The following is a 19,503-nucleotide window of genomic DNA, read 5'->3' on the forward strand; positions in this document are numbered from 1 at the left end:
TGCCCGGTGTGATGCGGCGGTGATGGGCAGGAAGGGGAAGCCGGTGAGGAGGTGAAAACGCCCGCCGGTCGGCCGGAGCAGAGCTCGCCCTCCGGGTGGGGCACCGCCCGCCACCACGCCGGGGACGGGGCGGTGGGCGACCATGGCGGGCAACCGGGAAAGCGACGCCACCGACAGTGACCTCCCCCACCGGGCCATGCCACCATTATCTCTCTCTGTCTGCTAATAGCCACTCCCCGCTAATCGCCAAAACCCACCCACCCGCCCGCGACCGGCAGCAGCCTCGCCTTGACGGGTCGTCGGCAGGCCGGCCGCCCGGGGCGGCGCGGCTCGCCTCGCCCCGCCCCCGCGCGCCAGCTATAAAACCTGCCAGTGCCCACCTGCTCGCACCCCCAGGAGCTGACCTGACCACCACCACCTCCACCGCAGCTAGCAGCCGAAGGCCAATTAAGAAGGGCGCGCGCTCGATCCTCTTTGTCGTCCTCCATCCCGGCGGGCTCTCTCCGATCAGCAGCGCGAGACGGCGGCGGAGATGGTGGCGGCGATCGCGGTGGCCTCGGCGGGGCTGGGGATGCTGGCGGGCGTCGCGATGGCCAGCCGGGCGCCGCCCTCGTCCTCGGAGGGACCCGCGCCGTGGACGTGGAGGCCCGGGGCTCCCCCGGCCGCGCTGCGGTGGGGCGGCGGCGGCGCGCCGCGCTGCGAGGCGTGCGGCGGGTCCGGCAAGGAGGAGTGCCGCCTGTGCGCGCGGTGGTCCGACGCCGGCGCCAGGGGGAGCCGCCGGTCCGGGTGCGGGGCGTGCGCGGGGACGCGCCGGGCGCCCTGCCGGTGCTGCGGCGGGTCCGGGACTGGGCGGCGCGCGGCCGTGCGGGTCGCCGCCTCCGCGCGCGCGGCCCCCACCGCCCGGGCTGCCCGATGAGACGGCGACGGCGACGGCGACGGTGATGCCTGCTCGCCTCTTGGCCTCTCCTCGACCCGGCTCCCGGATCATGGATGAAGGCTCTGCCCTCTGCGGCTCCCTGCCAGGACAGACAGAACAGAGGAACCGCGGCGTCGGCTTGTTTCTTCTTGTTTTTTTTTTTCTAGCTGGAAAAAATTTAGAGAAAAATTCTGTAACATACGGAGTATACATAGTTTGTAGTACAAGTAGATTAGAGATTTGATCATCAATATATATATATTTGCATAGCAAGGTTTATTCCAACCGGCTCGCCTCTCAGCCCTCCAATCCCTCTTGAGTTTGCTTTGCTTCGTCTTCGTGCCGAGAAAATTTTTTTTTTGAAAGATCAACGTGCCGAGATTTAACCTCTGCCTGCCAAGATCTTGGCCGGCGACCATCGATGTCGAGACTTCCACCTTCTCAGGGCTCTTCGAAGGAATCTCTCTACCTCCACACACGACCGTATCACAAAACCATCACGAATTCCTGCGGCGAGCGGCGAGTTCGTTTGATGAACGGTATCGAATTTAATAATCCATCGTCCAAAGTTGAGCTGTTGAAGAGTGGTTTGATGGACTGATAGATGGTGCAGAGCCAGCCAAGCAAGCACAGCACAGCACAAGCCAGTAGGTGTGTGCCGTGTGAACGCGCGAATCGAAATGGAACCCGTTCACATCTGTGCGCCCCTCGACTCCACTAGCCAGCGACACCATTAGATGAGAGTCTCACCTTCCACGCACACCCCCCTTCAAAAGGTGATGCATTACTGAGAATTCCTATAAAAAAAAGAAGAGAATCAAACAAGCTCCACGATCGGAGATTCATATCTTATCAGTCTCCACACAATAAGAACAAAAACGGCATGCATCGACACTAAGAGAACACAGCAACCCACCAGCTTCTCTCTGAACCTCCAGGCATATATGAACCCGAACATGTACGGATCAAGAGCAAAGAAAAATTTCTCGATGAAAATAAAAAGAGAAAACTGATAATCGCGTTTATCGGTGGTGTAATCGGTTTTGTCCAAAAAAATTTTGGTAATTTTGAATCCGTGCCCATCTCCTTCGTTCTAGTCCGTATATCTTCTCATTTCTATGCATCATATTGTGATGTCTTATTTTTCTTGTTTAGTTTGTTTGGAAATTATCTAGATTATTCAGTGTACATAATTTCTTTTTCTAAATTTTATCCAAAAAAAGGTAAACCTAATAAATTTTCGAGAAATAAGATAATGTGTCGGCAACCTCCGGGTTTTTTTCCCCTTATCGGTAAAATTAGTTCCTCGACCCCGCCTTGGCGACCTCGATCGAGCTCACGTGTTCGGCGCCGTAGCGTCACGACAGAATCATCGACCTGCGTGCAGCTTAGCCATGGAACACGCTGCGGCATCTATCGACAGCTAGAGCATCGTCTCCAGCCGGTGCGCCCCTGAAACCGATCCGATCCCCTTTGCCTTCGGGGCCGACGCTAACGTGTGCCGGGCGGCAGCTGCCGAGGAAAGAGCGAGACCTGCCTACTCGATCAGCATTCAGGAACCCCGCTCGTACGTGCCTGGGTGGGCTATCCTATCGTGTCCTTGCGTGCATTGCATTCGGGGGGGGGGGGGGGGGGGGGGGGGGGGGGGGGTCGATGGCGACCTGGCGTCGCCGCGGAAACTACTTAACAAAGCTGCTTCCAGCTTGGATTCATACGGTTCTTTCCTCGGCTAGATGCTCTTCCAATTGTCATGTACTAGAGGCTATCAAGGATGATCAGTTCAAGAGGGGGGCGATCAAGGATGATCAGTTCAACTACCAGAGGCTAGGTACTGATCGGGAAACAAGAATTTCAATTCTCTCCATGTATGCAGCTTTGTAATGTTAGTGTGGCCGGCAGTCCGGTACCATGCATTGGAGCCTATATGACTTGCTATCGGAGTCATGGACTCGGCGTAGACTAGACTGAGAACGAGGACTTGAAGGCCCATCGCCTTTGTGACAAAGAAAAATTCCACCCAAGTTGAAAAGGTTGGTGCTATCTAGATGCGCTGAGCGGAGCATATATAGTCCTAGTGGATGCTTCAACGTGGACTAGATCAGATGTTTTCGCGACATCGACATCATCCGATAAATTACGGCATTTGTGTTTCCACGTTTACTCTAGTCTATCTTCGTGCCCTTACTTTACTAAAGTAATTTCAATCATAATTTGATAAGATTGGCTACAGTGTACAAAACAAGCTATTTTGCGGTAGAGGACGCAGTAGAGGTAAATTTTGGAGCACACCTAGACACTCTAAATTATATTTGTCTTCCCAAGATATGCTATTCTTTTGATGATATCACTTTTTCGAATCTTATATTGTGTTTGACACTCTAAATGAACTCAAATTAAAAAGCTATAAACTACAAAAGTTTAAGATCTTGTCGAGCTCTACAACTTTGGTATAAAGTTCATCTTGATCCGAGATTGTTTAAAAACTTCAAAAATTCAATTTTTAGTTTTCTCAACTAGAAAACAAAAATAGTAACAATTATTTGGCCTAGTAAACGGCCTTGAACGAAAATATTGGCAACCATAACGTTTTAGATCTCAACTCTATAGATTTCATATAAATTTTGTCTTCATCCGACTTCATATGAATAATTATTCCAACCAGGAGTACAAATTGATTTGTGCTGGTGGTTTGCTTATGTCGACTGCCAGCACAAATACATGGCATTTGTGCTGGCGGTTGGCAATAACGACCACCGGCACACAAAAAATGAGGTGCCAGCACAAAAGTTTTTTGTACTAGTGTGAAATCATTTTCATAAAAATATTTGACAAAGGAGCTTCTTAATAATAATATGTTAATTCTAAAAGCACATTTGAGCTTCAGCAGGGAGAAGAAGCCGATTGAAAGCATGTAGAATAGCAAAAAAAATTTATTTATAAGTTCAACTTAAAGTATATATTAATCATATTTGACATACTTTTTGGATAAACTTAAGCTGTTAGAATACTATAAAAATCAATGTAGAATATAATTTTCTATTACCATGGTGATTAAATAAATTTCATTATTAGCATGGTAATTAAATAAATTTACATGGGCTATTTCCATATGTAATTTGCTTACCAACGTAATAGAAATCATAATATTTATTTTCAGTTCAATTATTTATATATTTGACACATACTTTTATTTAACTATTTTTGTTCAAAATTTATATACAAATTAACTGCTAATTTTATTACTCTTAATTCCAAATTTAGCTCTTTATTCATATTTGATATAAAATATTTGTGAACTTGTAACTTGATTTTTAACTTGAATTTGGTTATTTATTATTTCTATTTGTCCTATACTATTTATTTATCTATTTTTCTTCTTAGTTGTCAGTATATAATACTATTTATTATGCATATTTGATATTGATTCTTTGATCAACCGCTAATTTCCTTAGATTTTCAATTTCTAGTATAGCTATTTACTAGTGGTAAATCTTTTTAAATGCTACTTTTTATAATTTTGAATTTAGCTATTTACTAATCGTATTCGACCTAGATTCTTTGGTTATGATCTAATTTTAGTATTTTCTAATTTATAATTTAGCTTTCTACTAATCGTATTCGGTATCGACTTTTTTGGTCATGTAATATATTTTAAAAAATTTAATTATGAAATCAGCTATTTAGGAAGCACATTTGGTACAGACTCTTGGACTAATTTAGACCTTTAGATCTTCTTAAAATTTAACGGTTTAAATCCTTCTTTTTTAAAATTAATGTGAAAATTTGTAGACTCTCTCGACAAATTTGGTGCTTTCTTTCAAAACTTCATTGTTAATAGTCTCTTCATTCAAAATGTAGGTTGTTTTGACTTTCTAGATTTATAGTGTTCGCTATACGCTTATATATAACCTATGTTTAGATACATAGCAAAATCTATGACTCTAGAAAAAATAAATAATCTACATTTTAAAGCGGAGGGAGTATAAAGATAGATGGCCACCGTCCTTTCACACTCACTCTCTCAATCCCATCTTACGCAAATGACAACTTCTCCACCAGGTAAAGGCGATACGTTCATGTGTGGATCCATGTTTGGGGGACTAAGACCCTTTTTAGTTTCCACCTCATAAACGCAAAAGCACAAAATTTTAGGAAGTAATTTTGCTAATTTGAAGTACTAAATGAAGTCTATTTACAAAACTTTTTTGCATGGATGGGCTGTAAATCGCGAGACGAATCTAATGAGCATACTTAATCCATGATTTGCAATAGTGATGCTACAGTAACCATCTGCTAATTATTAATTAATCATGGATTAATTAGCATCATTAGATTCGTCTCGCGATTTACAACCCATCTGTACAAAAAGTTTTATAAATAGACTTCATTTAGTACTTCAAATTGGTAAGATTCCGTCGAAATTTTTTTTGTGTTTACAGCCCGTGGAACTAAACAGAGCCTAAAATATGAACCACTGAGGATTCCTTTTTAAATTTTCCACAGGAGTTGTCACATCACCTTTCTGGATCATTATCTGAATCACCTTCTAGAATGCAGTGGAAGGTAAGATTCTTCCACCACCAGTGCAACTGGCCGGGCTAGCTGCGGAAATTGCCGGGCTTCTTCCGGGTTTATTAGGGCTCCGTTTGAGAGGGCTTCTGGAGCGGTTTCACGAGCGGCTCCAGGTGAAGCTATTCTAAATGTTTGTTTTGTAACCCTGAAGCCGGTCCTGAAGCCATCGGCGGTTTACACAGGCAAGGTGAAGCCATGAAATCATGGCTTCACGCGGCTTATACATCAATCTAACAAGTGAAGCTGTTTTGCCAAATATTTTTCTAAAACGGCTCCAACTCCACTAGAGAAACCGCTCCATCTGAGGAGCCGGAGCCGGAGCTGTTTTTGGAAGAGCCGGAACCCTGCCAAACAGACCCTAGAACAGACTCCATGTTATACTTTCTCTATGGTCACCAGCATCACTACTATACTCAACCCTACCTATCCATTTGGACCGATCCCATATGATCTTGGGCCATGATCTTTGATGCAATAGCTTGGACGCTAAGATCAAGTTCCATGAAACCATGATCATTTTTTTTTAAAAAAAGCAGCCATATCTATCGTCTTTCAGTTCCCAGGGTCGGGATCGTAAAATCAGTGTAGAATTTTTCCCCGTAAAAGCATGATGGTGAATCTGACCTCAAACTTACCTGCAAGACGAAGCTCAATATGATCACCATGTCCAGTCGTCCATGTGCTGTCAGCCTGTCAGCAGTGCAGTGCTCCATGAGGCAGGGCCTGTTTGGTTTCAGAGACTTAAAAAAGTCCCTGAGACTTTTTAGTATTTAGAAATATTAAATAAATGTTAATTATAAAACTAATTGCAGAACTCTGGGGCTAAACTGCGAGACGAATCTAATGATGTATCTTAATCCATGATTAGCGAATGGTTACTGTAGCATCACTGTAGCAAATTATGTATTAATTAGGCTCATTAGATTCGTCTCGCGAAAAAACACTCAGCTGTCAAAAAAACATTTATAAACAGATTTTATTTAATACTATAAAATAGTAAGATTCCTTTTGATATGATAGGGACTTCTAAAAAAATTGGGTTCCAAAACACCCCCCACAATTGCCTGAACTGCCGCCGCACCGCACATATCGTCGTCCATACATGGGCGATGAAAACGAAGCCTGCTACACTTGCTCTGGACACTGCGCTTGGCTTTTTTTTTTTTTGAGCGGATCGTCGCTTGGCTTATATCCATGTGTGGATTCAGTTAGGCTCGATTGCGACTTCATGTCGACGGGGAAAGCAGGAGGCTGTTAAGTACGGCTCACTTTGTCGTCTACGGATGTTCTCTCTCCCCACGTTTAATTTTCCTACCTCCTCTGAAGATGGTCTCTTAACGAGTACGTAAAGGTGATGTTCACTGTTTCACTAGCTAGTTTGCGTTTTTTTTCCTCCACCTTTAATTTTCTTTCAGGAGGATCTTTCCCTCTTTACAATTCAACTTTGTCTTTATATATTTTTAGCTTAAAATTGTATAAAATTAGCGTCCGACTCTTAGATTACGTAGGCTAAATTTTAAGATCCTTTACCACCCCGAGCATTTTAGTCATCATATGCTGTCAAATTCTCAACCATGCATACCAGAGATTGATTGCTTAGGATTAATGTAGTAGAAATATTTTGGCGTTCTAACTGCTGACTCGTGACAGTTGGTGCATTTAGAAACTTAGGTACGAGCTTTCTGCAGGTCATAATCAGCAGAACAGGGATATGGCTGGAAGCAGGCGCAAGGACGCCGACGACGTGAAGGGCTTTTGAGCGGGAAGTGTTCTTCCTGTATGGGCTCACCCAAGAGCTGTAGTTGGGCCATTTGAGGTCGTAGCTAGTGCGCATCCGGATTTCGGCCCAATGGCCTCTCGCCCTTTGATCCAAGCTAGCAGCTTGACAAGACCAACTGAAAGATCTTGGCCATTGGCTAATGCTAAGAGTATATCCACTCAACAAACTTTTGTTTCGTACAGCGACACGATAAGCAAAGCAACAATAATTTGGCAATTGGCTAATGCTAAGAGTATAGCGTGTATCCTGTGCATTAGCACAAGAGGACAACATATGCATGTACAGCCAAACGGGGATTAGCTTAGCTGTGGCCCAACGTGCTGCTTGTGGGTACTGTGCTGCACGCCGAAATCTTGCCTCCTTTGCCCAGCGAAACGGCTTAACTGCACAGACGCCCGTGCTGCCAACCTCCCGTTCCGGCAGCGACGCCGGCTAACGACCTACACATACTAGTGTTCAAGCATAGATACCTAGGATTATGCAGCTAAGGTTCCAAACAACTCCTGTAAACTTAAATGCGCAAGTAGATAGAAATAATAATAAGTTGCATAAATTTAAAATAGATAGGACATGCTCCGTTGCTTGCCTGGAATTAACACTAGGTCAGTGTTAGTTAGAGGCTTCTGGAGTCGGGTTCGGATTCTCAACGGCGTCTGCGAAGTTCACTTGAGCTTCTCCGGGACCTGCTTCGGCTTCAGACAACAACTTGTACGTTCCGTCTGGTAGGTTCGTCGGCTCTATATGAATGCATATGTATGAGACGAATATAATGCATTTATTTTTTTGACATAGATGGAGATCAACCAAACTCAAGTTGGAGGGTGCCACTACTTTCTTTTTCATCCAGTTGGGCAGTCATTTATAGAGTAGTAATTTAATACAATTTAATTCATAAAATCAAAGTGGGGTTTTCATTATATACCAAAACATACAAAAGTTATTTCTTCTAACAAAAATAAAGATAACATGCTTTATCCAAAACTATAGTTACCCATAACTCATGGGGTTGAAATTCTGCTGCAAGGAACAAAACTAAAGTACCAACTTACAATAAAATTTTCAGCTATTTTCATGAAGCAGATTAAACATGAACAATAAGTTAAACAACTTCGGCTGGGATAAAGATCTATTTTTACAAAATAAAGTAAGAAGTTATTGATTCTCAAAATTGGCATGCACGTTCATCTACTCAGATCCAAGCTCTAGTAAAACTATGAGATTTTTCTAATGAAGGAAACTAGGGTTTTTGATTTACAAAGTTTATTCATGAATAAAACAAAAGAACTAGTTATACATTACTAAAAATTCCCAAACTTTTTCTATAGCATGTAGAAACAAAGATAAGACTGTCATAAAAATTTCAGCTCAAGAAAGCTAGTATAGAATCTTGTGGATTTAAATCTATTTAACATAGGCATAAACCAAAATCTAATGAAACCTCTAGCTAGATTTGTCAAAATGTTCTCAAATTTTTACAGTAATTTACTCATCTATGGTTTAGAACACTGTCCATAAACTAGCCTTAGTTCATGACTACAACAGGAGATACATTTGTGTGCTATTTAATCTAATCTTTATCCTAGATTAAAATAGAAGTACAATATGAACATGTAACTGTAACAAAAGTTGTAGGTTTTGATCTAAGGATTCTAAACCATTTTAGTTTGTATTTTTCTGATTTTTCTACGATTTTATATGGAATTTACAAGTTTGCTGTTTTTGAAATCAAAAGAAAAAGGAAACGAACTTTTGCATCTAGCCCCCTGGATTTCTGTTTCTTCTCACGGGAGGTCCTTGGCGGAACTGGACAGAATAGGGGAGGGTCGGGCGGCCGTTTTCCGGCGAGGAGAGGCACCGGAGGTGGGGGCTAGGTTGGGGAAAATGGAGAGGAGTTCGAGCTACACCTGTAGATGCACTACAAGAAATGTGGTGATCTATGACGAAAATTTTATGACATTTTTAAACAGCGTCACAATTGCACACAATCTATGACAATTTTCAGATTTTCGTCATGAATTTGAAGGTATGGGCCTTAGGCCCAAAACTTAGTGACATTTTATTGAATTCGTCATAATTGAGCCCACAAAACATGACGTTTTATTGAATTCTTCATAATTGAGCCCACAAAACTTAGTGATAATATTTTGTTTGCATGAGAAAATTATTATCTGAATTCTTCTCATGCTATTCATGTTTAAATTTAATTCTTCTTAGTTTTCTAAATTTTTATTGCATAGAAAAAACTACTTTTTGGCACGCTCAACATTCTCCTATGTGTGCCCCCTACCTCCACTCCATATATAACATGTGCTGCGGCTAAGAAAAAAACGTCAATGCAGATGAACAAATAGAATACCGTTCAAAAAATAAAAACGTCAATGCAGAAGAACAAAAAGAATACCAATCAAAAAATAAATAAAAGAAAAGTGTTATGCGTGTGATGGAAGAAAAAAAAAATCCTCCCATAGCCTCCCCATAGTATGCCGCCGAATCTGTGATTAGGAGAGTATAAATTGAGGATAAAAAAACCAAATAGCTGCTCACCAAAAAAGAATAACGATAAAAAAATTGGGAAAAGGAGAGGGTATGGCATTCGAACCTTGGCCTTCGAGACCAGACTACAGCGCCATTCCCACTATTCTACAACTTCGAGATCCAAGGATTTGGTATTGTGCTTTATATATTAATATCTATGCTTCAATTTGGATAAATAAAAAGAAGTGAGGCTAAGGGGAATCGAACCCTGAGCTTCAACAAGAGACGCACACACCTTTACCAACTGCGATTCAACTGCAGCGACAACATTAGTTAGTATTATTTTATTTATACAATATCTCTTTGTCTTATACAAAAAAAAAGATGCGTAACGAGGATTCGAACCCGGGTCATGAAGATAAGACACGGGCGCCATACCAGTGAGCCAGGACTTCATTTGTGAGATTGGTGGGCGACGAAAGTTTTATCTAGTATCTTATTTAATGTGGTCTTGTAATGAAGAACAGATGTGTGATTCATTTTTTTTTTGATCTGGAATTAAATTTTATAATTGGTATTTTTTACTCATAAGAACTCCAAATTTGATTGTTCTTTTTTCTAAATTTTTCTAAAATCATGATCTTTCAGTTAATGGCATTTGTTTGGATGTTAATTACTATTTCTTGGATCTTTTTATATGGCTTGTTTTCTTCCACCTAAATTGAAAGTAAAAAAAATATATTTTTAGCATAACAATTGGTAATGTAACCTCATATTTTCTAATGTTTTGGTGAAAATAAGGTTTTGTCCAAATTTGAGGTGCATATGATTTCAAAAATATTATAAGGTATTCAAATCTCAAAGTTTTGACTTGAATTACAAGATACTATGTGAGAGATGTATGCACTATGAACTATGTATACTTCAAATATCATAAAATCTTATGAATTTTTTATGTCAGAATTATACATTCACAAAATGATTCTATGACAATTTATAGAATTTTCAGAGAAGTTTCAAATATTATTATCATTATTTTATAATATAGTTGCAAATAGAAGTTTGACTTATGCCTCGTAAACAATTGAAATTTTTATCTATTTTCACGATATAAGCTATAATAGAATAGAGACACTTAAAATATATTTTTGAGAGATTTTTTTAGATATTATTTGTGATGCATATAGTTCAGTCCGTAATTATTTTCAATAAACTTAAAGAAATTCATTTAAACTATTAAAAATAGTAAATAAGTTATAAAATTGTTGAAACTTGTTAAAAAGAACTTATATAGAGTCTACTATATATAAAAATATATTGGTATGCATAAAATAATTATTTTTTATGTTACATCATAGTGGTGCAAGAAAATGAAAAGAAAAAAGAAAAACATTAAGTAGGGAAGAAATGAAACTAGGCCCATTTCAGCCCAAATTGTCTAACTATTACTGACCGTCGATCGTCGATCGGACGGATCTCATCGCATCCCCATGCTATAAAAACGCTCTCGGAAACCCTACCGCCTCCAGTTCCTCCCCTCTCCCGGCGGCCTCCGCAAATCCCTACCCCCTGCGTCCGCGCTCCTCTGCGTCCTCTGCCTCCGCACGACGCCGTGCTGGGGTGCCTCGTCATCCTGGCCATGGATCCGCCCCTCAGCCTCTTTGGATCCGGCCGCCGGGCGGCAGCCATGGACGCGGCAGCGGGGAGGCGGACACTGACGCTGGTGAACCTGGCGGCCATCATGGAGCGCGCCGACGAGGCGCTGCTGCCCGCGGTGTGCTAGGAGGTGGGGGCCGCCCGGCACACCACGCCCATGGGGCTCGGCACGCTCACGCTCTACCGCTCCGCCGTGCCGGACGCCTGCTACCCGCTCGCCGCCTACGCCCCCGAGCGGTACAACCGCACCCACGTCGTTGCCGTGGGGGCCGTCCTCTAGGCCGCCGCCACCTTCCTCCGTTCTACATCGGCGGCGACCACTACCCGCTTCTCTGCTCCAAGATCCATGCCCTGCACCCTCGTCCCCCTCTTCCTGGCTTCGTCTCCTCTCCTAGCAATCTTCTTCTTTGTCTGCTTCTCGTCCATTTCGTGCAAACCCTAATCCCCATCGTCTTCTCGTTTTTTGATTTGCAGCGTCAATTGCTTTGGTCTTCGCAGGCGATGTGGAGCAGAACCTACAGAGGAGCAATTGCTAGCTTCTTGATTAAGCGGCAAGTGGATTTGCTGTCTTGTGCCTTTGTACTTCACAGGTATATCACAGGTATATCATTCAGTATTTTGCTTCCTTTTACTTCCTTTTGTATCAATTTCATTGCTTGGATGGTTTAAAAAAAATTTATTGTTTCTAAAAATCATTTCAGACTCATGTGATTAATTCAATCCAACTGCAAGAGATGTCACTTTTCGATATATGAATGGAGCTGCCTCACCTTTTCAATCCATCTCTCTCTCATGCTGCCTCACCTTTTCAATTTCCAATCTGTCAATTTGCTGTTATCATAGACCACTTTCCCTTTAAAAGCCATTTAAGCCATTTCTGATCTGACATGTGCGAATAGCCATTTCTGTCATGAGTTTAGCTAGATTCCCAACAAGGGAAGAGTTGACCATGCCTTTCCCCTCTTTCATAGCAACCTTCAAGTAAATACTCCCAGCATTTTTGTCCCTTGAAAAGCACGAGCTATTTACCTTTTTCAGTGCTGGCCCCTCAGCTCTATAGGCATAGTACTTATCTCTTATTACAGGCCAGATCGTGTGTCGCTGCATATTTTTTCAACAATTTGATGTCAGATATTTGTTCAAATGCCTAACTGAAGTCTCGCATGCGCGTGCTGCGTCGTCGCAAGGTGGTTCCTCGTCCTCTGCCACCGTGGCCACAGCGAGGTCACCTTTGAAGTCCTTTGACGACAACCGCTGCCTCAGGTACCTCGGTGCTTTGCACTCCCGCAGGTAACAAAGATTCTGTGTTTTTTCCAAAATCTTGGATTCGAGTCTTCTTAATTCTACTCCCGCACCAAAAAATTGGAAATTATTGACTTCTATGTGGTAGATCATTCACCTCCCTGCGTACTAATCCTGAATATATGGCTACTAGTTTTCTTTACATCGTAGTATCTTATGTTTCCTTCGCATCTAGTGAACCTGTTACTCTTGCAGTACTATTCTTCTATAATTACGCATTTTAGTTTGTTTTATTTTATTCTCTGTCCAGAAATGTAGTAGTCGTAACTATTACATAAATATGTTAGATTGTTTATTTGTATGACTAGCACTGAAGCTGTTAAGTTGTTTATTTGCATGACAAATCAGCAATTCTTCCATATTGAGTGAATGTCAATGCATAAATATGTACAAACTATAATACCCTTTTGTTTTGCAAAAACTAATTTCTTGTATCCGAGTCACTTTGCTTGGCTTCTCTATTTTTCCTTTTCAGAAAAATTAAGTTCTTTACATGCTTGCAATTTTCAGGGAGAGAAGTACAAAGATCAAGAACAAGTGCATCGAATTTGTTTGAGTGCCTCTATAGGAAAAAGAGAAATGATGCACGTTATGTACATATTGCCATTGCATATTAGCTTTCAAATACAGCTTATAGCAATTCTGGATGAAAATTTTTTATGTGATTTAATGTTGTATGTGATTAAATGCTCGATCAAAATTTATTTATGTGATGAGATGTTAATTTCGTGTTGATATATCTTGGGTTATCTTGGTTTGGGCTAAAATGATCATGCAGTTTATATTGGTTGTGTAAATGAGGCCTAATTGGGCTGTGTAAATGAGGCTCAAATTGGCTCACGTGCCTGCTGCTACATCACTGTCCATGTCAGCATCCATGTGGTGCCATGTCATCACCACTTTCCACGTCACTGCTACGTCATCGATCATGTCAAATTACATGTCATCATTGTTATCCATGTCATCGCCATGTCAGCAGCCACGTCATCTTCCATGTCCTCATTGTGTGACATGGCAATTGAATCTGTGACGAAAATTATACTGTTCGTGACGTTAATTTTCGTCATAGAAAACGGGCTTGGGTTGGGCTTCGGGGGCCTGGGGACATTTCATGACGGTTTTAAAACGTCATGGATCAAGCAATCTATGACGAAAATTTAAGAAACGTCACGAGGTGTGATCTATGACGCTCAATACATGACGTTATTTGAGATCGTCATAGATACTGTTTTATGACGGTTTTTCAGTGATCTGTGACGAAATTCAATCGTCATGGATCAACAGATTTTTTGTAGTGATGGTCTCGGTGGGGGCTGGGGTGGCCTGTGGCGGGCTGTCCGCGGGCGCCGGCGGCCGGCGGCGGTCCTGTACCGCGGCTGCGGCTCCTCGGCGAGGGGGAGGCGGCTTGGCTGGGCTTGGGAGCTCCGTTGGGGTGAGGTGAATCTGTTCCCGAGGTCAATTGAAGCCGTGGGAGGGCGGAGGTGGGAGCTCGACAGTGGGCAGGGAAAAACGGCGGCCATGGCTCGTGGCGGCGGCGTCCCTGAGCGCCGGGGAGAGCTCGATTCGGCTCGGAGATGGGAAGGCAGTGGACAGGGAGGTTGGGAACGTGCGTTGCACGAGCTCAAGAGGAAGGAGAGGACCGAGGGCGCAGGGAGATGGAGAAGGGGCGCACGGCACGGCACGTCGTCGTCGTGGCAGTTCGTTGTTCAACCTCGACGTGCGCGCAGTGGACGGCGACGCGTGGCGAGGTCGAGATGCTTCAGGGAGGAACCGGGGCGGAGAGGGCTGGGGCGCAGCAAGGGCGCGGCGCGTGGCCGACGGCGGCGGCGAACGCCGTCACGGCGAGAACAGAGAAGGGAGATGGAGGTGATGGCATAGCTGTAATTAGATTGAAGTTCAAAATTCGTTTTGCAAACTCAATTTTTCTCCTTCTATATGGCCACAAATGAAAAACTTTTGAATACCAAAGTTGTTCAAAATTTCGAGATATACAACTTTTGTTTTAGGCACTCTTTCATTTGCACACTGGTTTGAAAGATAAAAATTGAAACTTGAGTACATTCGAAAACATCGTATACGCTTCGGAAATCACATTTTTCTCCCATTTTTGTGTAGCAACTCGAAAAACTTTGAACATGAAAGTTGTTCGTCTTTTGAAAACCTACAACTTTGGTTTTGGACAAAAATTCATTTGAGCTATATTTTAGAAATTATTTTCTAAACAGATTAGTTTGAAATTTGACAGATAATTTAAATCTTTGAACACTACGGTTCAAAGGACCTGTCATTTTATATTCAAACTTTTATTTTCTCTCTTTGACTTCAACAAGACTTTGATTTAACATGATTTTAGAGAGACGCCTATTCGTTTTCATATGTATACTTACATTAGTTTAAAAATTATTTACGGTTTCTGACCTATGCTTCTATACACATACACATGCATGCATACATAAATGTATTCGATTCTATTTTCTTGGTTGGTTATGCATGATATCATATTTAATATTTCTTACTTAGCATTTTTAAACTCTGAGATGTCACAGCGGTCTCCGCCGGAGCGGTCTATCGGAGTGGACTTGGAGCGACCGTGGCGAGCGGTCTCCGCCAGAGCGGGCCACCGGAGTGGACTTGGACTGTCGCTATCGATCCATCGAGATACGTATCCGGACCTAGCGGTATGGTACAAGAAACCAAGCCTTATACTAGAAAGGAGCCCGGGACACCTAGTAATAGCAGCCTCGGATACTAGGGGACTCGTAATAGGACAGTGAAGTACGCAGGCTTAGGGTACATTACCAGGCTAAGTTGCGCGGAGCTTCTCTTCCCTAGGATACGGGCACCACTTGTCCTGAGCAGGTCCCTAGGGTCCGAACTGCCTTTCAGCTAGAAGGGGCATTCCAACCTGACCACTAGCCATCAACTCAATTTGGATCGTTAGCTAATAATGCAAGCTGATCAGGCGAGTGCTGCTAAGTTAATGTAAAGATAAGACTGAGGACGCAAATCTCCTTTATTTCTTGATTCGTGGTGTACATCAGAGATCGGGATTACGAGGGCGGACCTCTACCGCTCTGGACCACTTGCTGGTGTCGCCTGTTCATGCAATGAAGCCAGAGGTCGGGTTTACAAGGGCGGACCTTTACCGTTCTGGACCACATGTAGGCACCATATTATTACAAAGGAGAAATACATTCGATCCTATCTAATGTTAACCTTCAGCCGTCGCCCTGTGAGGCATGCACGCCCCTGGTCGGAGTGGAACTGCCACCTTGGAGATTCCTCAGTTGTTGGGCGAAGGCGGCCTGGACGTGCTTATACAGCATCATCCAGCATCACCTCGGGCCCTCCTTTGCCCAAGAACTATTTCATGCTTAGTTTGCACGAGAACAAATTCTTTGATTTGAATGAGAGTGGCCCTACTGTTGCCAGCTGTCGACCGGGGCCAGCCTGACTCCACAGCGCAGAGGATGGACGGGTGCTTGTTTGGACGAGCACGGAGCATGGATAAGGGCGCTCGTTCGCCGGCTCCTCCTTGGTGCTGGTCTAGGGCCCCCGCGCCTTGCGGTGGGGGCTGCCGCCTGTCTGCAGCAGCTCCAAGGGAGGCCCGAGCCAGGCGAGGGAGAAGGCGACAATCATCCTTCCTGAGCCACAGCCGTCGGCTCCAGCTCCATCTTGAGAGGAAACCTTGATCCGACACCATGCCATCGCAGGGGGGCCCCAGTGGTTGCTTGAGAGAAAACCTTGAGCCGACACCGGGATACCGCAGGTCGACACGCAGCAGGCGCCGCCCCTGCGCACCATCATGCCGGCCCTGAGGTGTCGCAGTGGCGACGCACAGCAGGCGCCGCTGCCGTGCGCCACCGCCGTGCGCCACCGCATCGAGGACGCTGCTGTCTCGGCGTCAGGGCTTGCGGCGCAGGCAACACCGTGCCACCCTCCATCTCCTCGTCATCGTTGCAGAGGATGAGCTCAACCTTAGAAGCTAGAAGGTGAGCGAAGATCTGGCCAATGCTTGCGCACATCCCCACGGACGGCGCCAAATGTCGCGGGCTTTTGGGGGTACCCACAGCCGGGTGGCGGAACGCACCCGCCTATTCCCTGAGGGGGAGTACTCGGGGAATTGCCAAGCTATTAGGCCGATCTAGCTCGGGGGCAAGAACGTAAGAACACACGACATTTAGAGTGGTTCGGGACGCCGGAGCGTAATACCCTACATCCACTGTGTGGTGTATTGCACTTGTATGAATGAGTCTATCCTCTGCCCCGCCGGGGGTTGAGTCATTCTCTAGCGGGCGTCCTCCTTTTATAGTGCAAGGAGGACGCGTACATAGGTGTTGGACCCCGACAGATGGGCCAACAAGGAGGTATACTATACTAAATAGACACTAATAGTACTACAGTGATAGAGAATCTCTTGCCGGATACGCTTCATCGTCCTGTAGACTCTCTGACCGAGGGGGTCTCCTCCTTTCCCATCGGTGAGGTGCCCGTTGAGGCAGTGTAGGTTGCAGCATAGACTGTAGGTCTACCTCATAGGAGTTATGATATTCCGTCGCCGAGCTGTTGTGTCTGGCTGGCGTAGTAGACTGACGAGCGTGGCGTGGGTGGCACCAGTGGCTGCACTGTGCGCCTTGGTAACGCGCGGTCAACAGTACAGCCTGGCAAAAGTCACCTCGGGCTCTACAGCAGAGCGCACCTTCGTCTACCGCATTGAATGCGGTAGGTAGGCGAGCCTTCCCGAGGAAGCATCGCGGTCGCGCGCGCGTGCCGCCACCTGCGGACATGTGGCGGCTCCGGACCCCCCGGGTGGGGTGCCTGTTTCCTCCCCGCTGAGGGGTCCGGATAGTATGTGGGGGTCCGGGACCCCGAGGGGGGGGGGGTCCGGGGCCCCCGGCCGTTATGTCCTGAGGGCTTCCTTCCCCGGGACACGTGGCGACACCGGACCTGCCCCTAGCGGGAAGCGGGTTCGGTGCCGTTGGTCTGGTGAGATGGAGCCGGAGCCCAGGGGTCCGGCTGCTCAGCTCTTTAGGGCGTAGTTACTGATAACTACCCGAGTCTTGACACGGCAAGAGGGGGTACCCCAGTTCTGAGGTACCGACACAAGTTGTTGAGTTTGGAAATGTAAAAATTATATGAATAGATTTGTCTTGAAAAATACTTTTATGAAAGTATACATATATCACTTTTTGATAAATATTTTTAAAGAAATAAGAAGTCAAAGTTGTGTTTTGGAGACCGTGTCGCTGTTCTAAATGTCAATTATTTTGAGTATGGAGGGAGTAACTATTTTACGAGAAGGCTAAGAGGTAGGCTGCAAAGATCCTTACAGCTAGCAGCCGGCTGTATTATAAACATTGCTCTAAAGTCAGTCTCAGTGTCATCGCACAATTACCAAGAATGGGAACTTGGTAACTGTGCTAAAGAAACTTCGTCCTACGAAACTCCCCCAATGCTGAATCTACAGTTGACCGTAAGTTCCAAAACTTATGGTCGATCCCACTCACGCAGGCTCCTCCTTCCCCTTTCCCTATCTTTCCTCTTTCCCTTTCCTCCGGATCCTGCGGGGAGCTCGACTGGCACGCCAGGCGGCTGTGGGGGCGGCGCTCACCACCCAGCTGCTGGAGCCCGAGGCGCACCCAGTGGCGGCGGTGGTGGGAGGCAAAGCGGCTATGAGCTGTGCGCAGGGTGGCGACTGTTGCATGGTGGGGGCGGAAGGGAGAGGCGGCAGCGAGGGCGGGCAGCTGCGAGGGAATCGATGGCCATGGAGAAGCGTGCCTTCCGGCTCCTGGAGCTCCGCAAGCTTCGCCCCTAAGAGGCGAACGGCCGGCTCAGCGCGGCAGGCTTCCCAGGGCGAGCTCCGCGTGTGGCGCGGCGGCTCGTCCCCTGGGCGCTCGCCCGGTGACGGCAGCGACAACAACTCCCCTCCCCCCCCACCCCACCCCCTCGCCCCGGCAGTGGCGAGCTCCCCAGGGTAACACATTTTTGTTTCTTTTTTATTTTTGGATGTAAAAGTTTTTTACAAAAATATTTTTCCAAACATTTTTTTGGTTCTGGATGCAAAAGTTTGTTCTTCAAATTTTTTCAATTTTTGTCATACCTTTCTCTTTCAAACTTTTTCTTTTTAATTTTTTTCTTTCGCTTCAAAATATTTTTCTAAAAAAGTTTCTCTAAAAAAATTATTAGAAAATGACAAAAAATACTAAAAAAAAGAAAAAGGTGGTCGGCCGTAGGGAGCCCTCCCTACGGTCAATCGTAATAGAATCGCCTGAAACTCCTCATTTCTCTCCTCATAGATAACTCTGTCATATCAGTAAATTTGCTGATACATCATAATATGCAATGTGCTTATGATACTCGTAATGACACCTTCACTGAGATTGATCTAATTGCGAGTTGGGACACCGAGACACGCTTCAGCAGAAGGCGACAACATGCATGCACGTTAGCTTATATACTGTAGGTTATAGCCCGCGTGTTCCCAACGGAATTTTCACATGCACAGTTCGGTACTCAGCCGCGCCGACATGCGTCCATTGTCCCGTCTCACCGTTGCAACATGCTCGCATGCTGCCCGACATTACCCAGAGTGTGCCCAGCTCAAATGGGCCACTTGTACAGATGGTCGTGCCAACCTGCCCTTTTAGCGACGTCGCCTCGTCGTCATCTCGGGTGCATGACAGAATGATCCTTGCACTGTGATCACACCCTATCACACGTTCACACGTGCTGTCGGATCTTTTGACCTCTGCCCGCTACTCCCTCCATCCAATTTTGATAGATATATTTCTATATGACACAA

The 19,503-nt window shown here is 45.0% G+C and overlaps 1 protein-coding gene across 1 annotated transcript; it reads left to right on the forward strand.

Moving 5' to 3' along the window:
- The first annotated feature begins 257 nt into the window (after positions 1-257).
- Positions 258-1,201, forward strand: LOC120640723. The gene has a single exon (XM_039916638.1). The coding sequence runs from the start codon at positions 533-535 to the stop codon at positions 914-916; it is 384 nt and encodes a 127-aa protein (XP_039772572.1). The 5' UTR covers positions 258-532; the 3' UTR covers positions 917-1,201.
- The last annotated feature ends 18,302 nt before the right edge of the window (positions 1,202-19,503 follow it).

Source organism: Panicum virgatum, chromosome 7K (assembly GCF_016808335.1).
Source record: "Panicum virgatum strain AP13 chromosome 7K, P.virgatum_v5, whole genome shotgun sequence".
NCBI classification, from domain to species: Eukaryota; Viridiplantae; Streptophyta; class Magnoliopsida; order Poales; family Poaceae; genus Panicum; species Panicum virgatum.

Bases quoted from the DNA above. Each gene is read 5' to 3' on its own strand.
- LOC120640723 (XM_039916638.1), top strand. From the start codon at position 533: ATGGTGGCGGCGATCGCGGTGGCCTCGGCGGGGCTGGGGATGCTGGCG.